Source organism: Sinocyclocheilus grahami, unplaced genomic scaffold (assembly GCF_001515645.1).
Source record: "Sinocyclocheilus grahami isolate Dianchi unplaced genomic scaffold, SAMN03320097.WGS_v1.1 scaffold230.1, whole genome shotgun sequence".
NCBI classification, from domain to species: Eukaryota; Metazoa; Chordata; class Actinopteri; order Cypriniformes; family Cyprinidae; genus Sinocyclocheilus; species Sinocyclocheilus grahami.
The window spans coordinates 1425698-1436084 of record NW_015505409.1 but is presented as its reverse complement, the minus strand read 5'-3'; the positions used below and the strand labels follow the sequence as shown (position 1 = coordinate 1436084).

The 10387-nt window shown below is 39.9% G+C and overlaps 2 protein-coding genes across 2 annotated transcripts in view; both read left to right on the top strand.

The window, feature by feature from the left end:
- LOC107597324 (NACHT, LRR and PYD domains-containing protein 3) overlaps positions 1-6046 on the top strand; it is an 11400-nt gene extending 5354 nt beyond the window's left edge. Inside the window, exons 5-11 of the mRNA XM_016288336.1 lie at positions 852-1025; positions 1334-1507; positions 3160-3327; positions 3502-3675; positions 3926-4041; positions 5176-5392; positions 5567-6046. Coding sequence (XP_016143822.1) covers positions 852-1025; positions 1334-1507; positions 3160-3327; positions 3502-3675; positions 3926-4041; positions 5176-5392; positions 5567-5762 — 1219 coding nt within the window. The 3' untranslated portion in view covers positions 5763-6046. The remainder of the gene's footprint in view (positions 1-851; positions 1026-1333; positions 1508-3159; positions 3328-3501; positions 3676-3925; positions 4042-5175; positions 5393-5566) is intronic.
- Positions 6047-6401: 355 nt separating this feature from the next.
- Positions 6402-10387, top strand: part of LOC107597264 (butyrophilin-like protein 2) — a 20002-nt gene continuing 16016 nt past the window's right edge. Inside the window, exon 1 of the mRNA XM_016288259.1 lies at positions 6402-6468. The gene's annotated coding sequence lies outside the window, so the exon portion shown is untranslated. The remainder of the gene's footprint in view (positions 6469-10387) is intronic.

Here is a 10387-nt window from a genome sequence, read left to right as displayed (position 1 = left end):
TGATTGGCCAGCTATCCAGTGCGTTGTGATTGGCCGAATACCTCAAGCATGTCATGGAAATGTTACGCCCCTTACCATACTGTGATGCCATGTCCCGGCCGGAGCAATGAGACAAAAACATTAAAACCCATTATAAACGAGGCATTTGTTGCATCCAGTGGGGACATAATTATGGATTATAATGACTTATACTGTCTTTTTTACGCGTTGTGTTGCATCACGCCACATAAACAAAACCATGTCTGCATTTGTGATCGGAGAAATTACAAATGGCAAGCGCTATTCTACACTGCTCAAAACCCGGCGAGCTTGTGGCAACCACATGTGCCGAAGTTGATGAATTTCCTCAGCGACCAGCACGGATCAGCTCCAGGCATGACGAAGCGGATATCATCCTATTTTGGAAGGCCAAACAAAGTAGTTTCACTTACACAACGAAACACACAGCATTTTCCCGATATGGTGGCAGCAACAATGCTACAGCGAGAATAAAAGTTAAGCCTTCTTTGAGTGAACATTTGGGCGGCGTTATGCAAATCTTCCCACATCGTGACGTAGACATGTGGGGGCGTGTTAGAACGAGACGTTTTAGGTAGGCGTGGCTGACTCTTAACTTTTACAAAGAATATCTCTTTGGATTTGAGTCTTTAGTCTTTGCAACTTTACAGATCTTCTTTATGCACCAAGAGCTTGCAACACTTCAAAGAGAAAGGAAAATTTTAAATCGCATCATATGACCCCTTTAAAACAAAAAGGCTTATGATCATGAATTTTTGATTTCCAAATAACTAATATAGCCACATGTTGTTACATGTAAGTAATACTTCTTGCATTATCTTCTTTCATTTCAGATTGGAAGGCTGTAATCTCACTGAACAATCATGTGAAATTGTGGCATCGGCTCTACAGCATGCAAACTCCCCTGTTAGAGAGCTGGACATGAGTAACAATGACCTGCAGGACTCAGGTGTTAAGCTCATTTCTGTTGGACTTAAGAGTTCACACTGTAAACTGGAGATACTGAGGTTAGTTGCAGGTTGTTATTCAATGCTATCGTTTGTAAAGATTGTTAATGCAAAATGTGCACGTAGAGATCATGTTGGGAATGAAACATAGTCTATTGATTGTCCAATGTAAATATTTAAGGTTTCATGCATGAGTAATGACATATCAAGTGCTTTTCCCCACCAAATCATTTTGTTTTCACCTAATTTTATGTGATGACGTTTCAGTAAAATGAAGCTGTGAGATGTAAAATATATTATGAATAATTAAAAATGCTTCATTATAATAGTCATCACAGTAATATATTTGTAATATTTTTCCTGTGTAGATTAAAAGGCTGTAAACTCACCATGCAGTCCTGTGAAACTTTGGCTTCAGCTCTGCTATCAGAAAATTCATGCCTGAGAGAGCTGGACCTCAGTAACAGTGACCTGCAGGATTCAGGAGTGAAGCGGCTCGCTGTTGGCCTGAAAAGCCCACACTGTAAACTGGAGATATTGAGGTGAACTACATATATTTTTATACATTAGATATTGGAAAAGAATAGCATTATCTATAAACATAGCAAAGAAAATAGTGTACAACATGGTGGCAGGATTCATTCATCCAGAAAGGAAGTGAATACTAAATAATAGTACCCAAACAGCAGTTAGTAGTAATGAATAGAAGATACAAATGAAATGATCATTGTCAAGTCAAGTCACCTTTATTTATATAGCGCTTTTAACAATACAGATTGTGTCAAAGCAACTGTACAGCATTAAATAGGAAAATAGTGTGTCAATAATGCAAAATGACAATAGTAAACACTCGATTTTCAGTAGTTCATGATTGAATTCAGTGATGTCATCATCCAGCTCAGTTCAGTTTAAGTAGTATCAGTGCAATCAAGTCGATGATATCCCTAGAAATTAAGTGTCCCCAACTAAGCAAGCCAGAGGCGACAGTGGCAAGGAACCAAAACTCCATCGGTGACAGAATGGAGAAAAAACATTGGGAGAAACCAGGCTCAGTCGGGGGGCCAGTTCTCCTCTGGCCAGACGAAATTAGCAGTTCAATTCCAGGCTGCAGCAAAGTCACTTTGTGCAGAGGACTCAACTGGTTCCTGTGGTCTTGTTCTGGTGGCCGTCTAGGAGACAAGGTCTTCACTGGGGATCTGTCTCTGTGGCTCATCTAGTTGTCCCTGACATTCAGGACTGTAGAGGTCCTCTCTAGGTGCTGATCCACCATCTGGGCTGGATATGTACTGGATCCGGGTGACTGCAGTGACCATCTGATCTGGATACAGACTGGATCTGGTGGCTACGGTGACCTCGGAATAAGAGAGAAACAGACTAATATTAGCGTAGATGCCATTCTTCTAACGATGTAGCAAGTATATCGGGTTTTATGGGAAGTGTTCCCTGTTCCGGTTGTCCTAATTAATGCAGCCTAAAAATCCTTTAACGCATTTGAATATTAGAAATGTGTTAGCGTGTTATGTGTAAACCAGGTTAAAGAGATGGGTCTTTAATCTAGATTTAAACTGACAGAGTGTGTTTGCCTCTAGAACAATGTTAGGTAGGTTATTCCAGCGTTTGGGCGCTAAGTAGGAAAATAATAATAAAAAAAAGAGAACAGCAATAGACGCGAATGACAAGCTAACCAGCTAACGAATGTTAACGCGGTTTTAGAATAAAAGCGAACGAGCAAATTAATCCGATTAGTTTGATAGATAATATCAGATATATGGTGGGAATTAAGTTATATTTTACCACTTTAAACAACAGAGAGTGATAGTAAGATAGAGATTCAACAAAAAAAAAGCGAAGCTACACGGAGCTACAATCACAAAACAGCAGCACGGCAGACAGGAAATGTTACTGTATTCGTTTTTGAAGCAGTGTAAAAATTGTGTAAACACAGCACATACTTGAATTAAATCAATTGAATTAAATAAAATGAAATAATATAAGCATACAAAATGTCATAGCATTGTTTGCTTGTTTATAGTATAAGAAAAAATGGTTTTCCAACCTGAAAACAAATTAACATTGGACTAAAAAGGACTATATAAAAATGAACTGCAAAAGCAAATACTATTTTAAGATTTATTAAACAAACAGAACGTTTTAGAAAGACAAAAGCAACTTCACAAATTCTTTTATTTTGTAGCCTGGCTGGCTGTAAACTCACCGACCAGTCAAGTGAAACACTGGGCTCAGTTCTACTTTCAGTGAACTCCTGCCTGAGAGAGTTGGACCTGAGTAATAATGACCTGAAGGATTCACGTCTGGAATGGCTCTCTGCTGGACTGAATAGCTGTAAACTGGAAAAACTAAGGTTTGTGAAGCATTGTCTGAAGCATTGCAGCGCAACTGGATATGTGACAGTATTAGACATGCAGTAAAGCAAGATTTTGATAAATCAAGATATTTAAATATTTTTATTATGTTGTTAATATCACCAGGACATCACATATTATTACATAGTGTGAAACATAACTGTTTATTTTAGATTGGCCAGCTGTAACCTGACTGGTCAGTCCTGTGAAATGATGGCTTCAACTCTACAATCAGTTAACTGCCTTCTGAAGGAGCTGGACCTGAGTGACAATGACCTGCGGGATACTGGAGTGGAGATTTTCTCAACTGGACTGAAGAGTCCTCACTGTATACTAGAGATACTGAGGTTTGTATTTCAGTTTCATTGATATGTTGTTACTTAAACTGTCTTTAAATATGTTTTGTAATGTACTGTATATGCACAGAAGTGTGTTTGTTCTGTTCTTTCATGCTCAAAATAGTTACTCCAAACATATGGAGTAGCAATCTACATTATGTTTAGAAAATTGCTGCAATATTGGTGTCCACACATCAGTCATTTCTGCTGCTATGCATGTTCAGTGGGTGTCTAATTATTGTTTTATCGTTCTGAACAGAATGTCCACTTGTAATCTCACTGATCAGTCCGGTGCGACTGTGGCTTCAGTTTTACAACTAGCAAAATGCCCTTTGAGAGAGCTGAACTTGAGGGCAAGGAACCAAAACTCCATCGGTGACAGAATGGAGAAAAAACATTGGGAGAAACCAGGCTCAGTCGGGGGGCCAGTTCTCCTCTGGCCAGACGAAATTAGCAGTTCAATTCCAGGCTGCAGCAAAGTCACTTTGTGCAGAGGACTCAACTGGTTCCTGTGGTCTTGTTCTGGTGGCCGTCTAGGAGACAAGGTCTTCACTGGGGATCTGTCTCTGGGGCTCATCTAGTTGTCCATGACATTCAGGACTGTAGAGGTCCTCTCTAGGTGCTGATCCACCATCTGGGCTGGATATGTACTGGATCCGGGTGACTGCAGTGACCATCTGATCTGGATACAGACTGGATCTGGTGGCTACGGTGACCTCGGAATAAGAGAGAAACAGACTAATATTAGCGTAGATGCCATTCTTCTAACGATGTAGCAAGTATATCGGGTTTTATGGGAAGTGTTCCCTGTTCCGGTTGTCCTAATTAATGCAGCCTAAAAATCCTTTAACGCATTTGAATATTAGAAATGTGTTAGCGTGTTATGTGTAAGCCAGGTTAAAGAGATGGGTCTTTAATCTAGATTTAAACTGACAGAGTGTGTTTGCCTCTAGAACAATGTTAGGTAGGTTATTCCAGCGTTTGGGCGCTAAGTAGGAAAATAATAATAAAAAAAAGAGAACAGCAATAGACGCGAATGACAAGCTAACCAGCTAACGAATGTTAACGCGGTTTTAGAATAAAAGCGAACGAGCAAATTAATCCGATTAGTTTGATAGATAATATCAGATATATGGTGGGAATTAAGTTATATTTTACCACTTTAAACAACAGAGAGTGATAGTAAGATAGAGATTCAACAAAAAAAAAGCGAAGCTACACGGAGCTACAATCACAAAACAGCAGCACGGCAGACAGGAAATGTTACTGTATTCGTTTTTGAAGCAGTGTAAAAATTGTGTAAACACAGCACATACTTGAATTAAATCAATTGAATTAAATAAAATGAAATAATATAAGCATACAAAATGTCATAGCATTGTTTGCTTGTTTATAGTATAAGAAAAAATGGTTTTCCAACCTGAAAACAAATTAACATTGGACTAAAAAGGACTATATAAAAATGAACTGCAAAAGCAAATACTATTTTAAGATTTATTAAACAAACAGAACGTTTTAGAAAGACAAAAGCAACTTCACAAATTCTTTTATTTTGTAGCCTGGCTGGCTGTAAACTCACCGACCAGTCAAGTGAAACACTGGGCTCAGTTCTACTTTCAGTGAACTCCTGCCTGAGAGAGTTGGACCTGAGTAATAATGACCTGAAGGATTCACGTCTGGAATGGCTCTCTGCTGGACTGAATAGCTGTAAACTGGAAAAACTAAGGTTTGTGAAGCATTGTCTGAAGCATTGCAGCGCAACTGGATATGTGACAGTATTAGACATGCAGTAAAGCAAGATTTTGATAAATCAAGATATTTAAATATTTTTATTATGTTGTTAATATCACCAGGACATCACATATTATTACATAGTGTGAAACATAACTGTTTATTTTAGATTGGCCAGCTGTAACCTGACTGGTCAGTCCTGTGAAATGATGGCTTCAACTCTACAATCAGTTAACTGCCTTCTGAAGGAGCTGGACCTGAGTGACAATGACCTGCGGGATACTGGAGTGGAGATTTTCTCAACTGGACTGAAGAGTCCTCACTGTATACTAGAGATACTGAGGTTTGTATTTCAGTTTCATTGATATGTTGTTACTTAAACTGTCTTTAAATATGTTTTGTAATGTACTGTATATGCACAGAAGTGTGTTTGTTCTGTTCTTTCATGCTCAAAATAGTTACTCCAAACATATGGAGTAGCAATCTACATTATGTTTAGAAAATTGCTGCAATATTGGTGTCCACACATCAGTCATTTCTGCTGCTATGCATGTTCAGTGGGTGTCTAATTATTGTTTTATCGTTCTGAACAGAATGTCCACTTGTAATCTCACTGATCAGTCCTGTGCGACTGTGGCTTCAGTTTTACAACTAGCAAAATGCCCTTTGAGAGAGCTGAACTTGAGCAAAAATGACCTGCAGGACTCAGGAGTGAAGATGCTCTCAGGTGGCCTGAAGAGTTCACACTGTAAACTGGAGATACTCAGGTGTTTTAAAAGCTTACATTTCAATATAGATATTTACACTAAATAGTTTATACTGTATTATTTTATACATTCAGATTTTTATATCTTCGATAATTCTCATGTAAACATATTTAAATGTGTGTCTCTGTAGACTGTCTGGCTGTTTTATCACAGAGGAAGGCTGTTCTGTTTTGGCCGCAGCTCTTACTTCAAACCCCTTACACCTCAGAGAGCTGGACCTCAGCTGCAATCATCCAGGAGATTTGGGTGGTCAGCTGCTCACTGCTAGATTGAATGATCCAACTTTCAAATTGGAGACCCTCAAGTATGTTGCACAGGAAGACTTTTCTTTTCTTGTTCACTTCAGATACTGAGATGCTTTAAATAAGTGGAAGGGACCCTTGAAGGGATAGTTCACTGAAAAATTTAAATTTGCCATTTTAAAATTTACTTGCCCTCTTGCCATCCAAGATGTAGGTGACTTTTTTTTATTCAGTAGAACATTAAATACGTTTTTTTTTGCTTGAAACCGTGGTCCTTGATGATTCATAAAATTCAAGTCACAAAAAAGAAGCAACACAAGAAACAAAACAAAACAAAAAATACCTGTGGCTCCTGATGATATATTGAGGTCTTATGAAGTGAAATGATCAGTCTGTGCAATAAACTGAACATTATTACCTGTATTTCATAACCTTGGGCAACAGGGAAGTCTGATTATTTTTCGCAAACTGGTACTTTCTGACATTTTTTTGTAACATACGCAATTATACTATTGAAGCACCCAATAATGATGTGAAACGTGGATGATTTACATGTCTAAAGCATATACAATGAATGAAGTAGTCTTAATCAACTCACCTTTTTACATAAACAGTGAGAAACCGTACTAAAATGACCAACAATCAAACCAGTTTTTTCCAGCATGATATGCCACATTGCAGCCATGTGTTATATCCTCTGCAATATAACACACATAACCTACCTACAAGTTTGTGAAATTGTGTAACAACAATAACATAATAACAGTTTTTTTTTTTAAATTTTTTTTGACAAGCATCTTGTGAGTGAATATTTTGTGAATTAGTTTTTTTGTGTGGAAATTTTTCTGTTTTTTCAATTTCAATTTCAAGCTTTTATTGTCATTGCATCGGCATGCAATGAAATTTCAGAGACTACACACAGAGGTGCTACAATATGATAACCACATACACATAGACCACAATAACGTAAGCAAAATCCATGTAAAAACCGTGAATGATGCAGGTAAGACAATAAAGTGCAGTTCTAAGTACAGAAATTATTGCACAGTCCACAAGAATTAACATAAATAAATAGTGCAAAGCATCCCTTAGTTCAGGGACTGAATGGCTCTTGGATAAAAACTATTTGAAAATCTGGCAGTGCGTGTTTTGATTGACTTGTATCGTCTTCCCGAAGGTAGGGGGGAAAACAGATGATGACCGGGGTGAGAGGAGTCCTTAACAATGTTTTTTGCTCTGGATGGGTACTGAGTGTTTGCAATGTCCTGTAGTAAGGGGAGAGGGCAGCCAGTGATATTCTGCGCAGTCTTTATGACCCTCTGTAGAGCTTTTTCGTCAGCTCCTGAACAGCCCCCATACCACACCGTAAGACAGTATATTAAAACACTCTCTATGGCAGAGCGGTAGAATGCCACCAGTAGTTTTTGACACAGACGGTTTTTCTTTAGGACTTGCAGGAACTGCAGATGCTGCTGTGCCTTTTTAACAGCCGCTGTTGTATTTGTGGACCAGGAGAGACTGTCAGATAAATAGATTCCCAGAAATTTAAAACGGCAAACTCTTTCCACATAGTCTCCATTTATAATGATGGGAAGGGGGTCAGCTTTGCACTTCCTGAAGTCCACGATGAGTTCTTCAGTTTTCCTTGTGTTTAGCACCAGGTTGTTTTCAGAGCACCACAACGTCAATTTCCTGCCCTCGTCACGATAGGCAGATTCATCACTTCCAGAAATGAGTCCGATCACTGTGGTGTCATCAGCAAATTTTCTAATGTGATTGGAGGAGTGTGTGGAGGTGCAGTCATAGGTATAAAGGCAATAGAGTAGTGGGCTCAGCACACATCCCTGTGGTGAACCGGTGCTGAGAGTGAGAGTGGAGGAATGGTGAAGACCGAGCTTAACACACTGAGGGCGGTTAGTGAGAAAGTCCATAATCCAGGTACAAAGATGAGCAGAAAAGCCCAAGTGAAGGAGTTTCCTCATAAGAATGTCCGGTATGATGCTATTGAACGTAGAACTGTAATCGATGAAGAGCATCCGGACGTATGTACCTCTGTGTTCCAGGTGCTCCAGAGCTTTGTGGAGTGCTGTAGCAATAGCATCCTCTGTAGACCTGTTGGCCCTATAAGCAAATTGGTAGGGGTTCAAAGTGGGAGGGAGGCTGGCTTTAATGTGCCTCAGAACCAGTCTCTCTAGACACTTTGCAACAACAGCTGTAAGTGCAATTGGTCTGTAGTCATTTAAACTGTCTGCAGCAGGCTTCTTAGGGGCGGGAATGATAATGGCTGATTTAAGGCAGGCTGGTACGATGGCTTGTGATAGGGACAGATTAAAAATGTCTGTAAAGACAGCAGCAAGTTCGTAGGCACAGGCCTTGAGTACCTTTCCAAGCACTCAATCAGGGCCTGCAGCCTTTCTTGGATTTACTGACCTGAACACCTGTCTCACCTCATATTCCTGTACAGTCAGTGTCTGGGTGCCTGAAACAGGAGGAGATGTATGTTGGAGTGGAGACTTCATTTCAAAACGCGCAAAGAAACAGTTTATCTCCTCTGCCAGTGATGTGCTGGTGTTACAGCCAGTGGTGGCGCTGCCCTTGAAGTTCGTAATGTGCTGCACTCCCTGCCACACCCGCCTTGTGTTGTTGCCAGTAAAATGTTCCTCTATCTTCCTCTTGTAGGCCAGCTTAGCATTCTAAGACTTCTGACGTCATCTAGGGTTTCTGGTTCGGAAAAACCCGGATGCACTTCTCCTCAGTGACAATGTCAGTACAGCTGGCAATGTAGAACAGAACAGTTTGTGTATATTCTGCCACATCCTGGTGTTTAAATAAGTCCCATTTAGTCCTAGCAAAACAGTCTTGTAGTTGGAATAGTGCTCCCTGAGGCCAGGTTTTATTGGTTTTAGTAGTTGGATTCATCCGTTTCCTGAGGGGAGTATAGGCTGGGACAAGGAACAGTGAGACATGGTCAGATAAACCCAGATGCGGGAGAGGCACAGCTCTATAGCCATGCTTGACACACGATCAAGTGTGTTACTTCCTCTGGTGGCACATTTTACATGTTGTGAAAATTTTGGAAGGACAGTCTTTAAACAAGCCTGGTTGAAGTCACCAGGAATGAGCATACACACAAAGACATACATGAAACACAAGCACCATACTGGTGAGCCAAAAGCCGCTGCACTCATGCGCGCCGCCATCTTGCTCATCTTGCTTTAAAGTTTCTCTGTACTACTTTACAGAAAGAAATGAATAAAGACATTTGTCTTTATATCGAAGACGTTTACAGTTGTGCAAAGTCAAACAGAGGCACAGCAAGCAATTTTTCAGGGATAAGCAACACACAAACGTTGATCCAATAGTGAAAACATCAAAATAGGTTTTCTCCAGATCTTGATTTAGCAGTTGTTTCCTCCTTTTCTAATTTGTGGTAATCAAACAGTCCAAATAATTTATATAATTTAAATTTGTGTGGTGCCATCAAATTTTAGAAGGTATTTATGAAGGAATTTTGTTTGATGCACAGTAGCATGTAAATTAGATCAATGAGCAGAACAATATTTTGCTTTGTCGTGAGAGTTGTCTATGAAATGTCTTTCCTTAGTTTTGGACAGACAGAATCTCTGATAACAGTCGATACACAGTACAGAGTAACTAATCAGGTTAAATTTGTACAATTACCATATCAGTTGTCAAGATTTCTGGTTTGAAGAAATATGCTCCTGCTCCTGCTGCTGCTGCTCCTGCTCCTATTACTGCTGCTGCTCCTGCTGTTACTGCTACTGCTTCTGCTGCTCCTGCTCCTGCTACTGCTACTCCTGCTGCTCCTGCTACTCCTGCTACTGCTGCTCCTATTACTGCTGCTGCTCCTGCTCCTGCTGCTCCTGCTGCTCCTATTACTGCTGCTGCTCCTGCTGCTCCTGCTACTGTTACTCCTGCTGCTCCTGCTCCTGCTGCTACTGTTACTGCTACTGCTCCTGC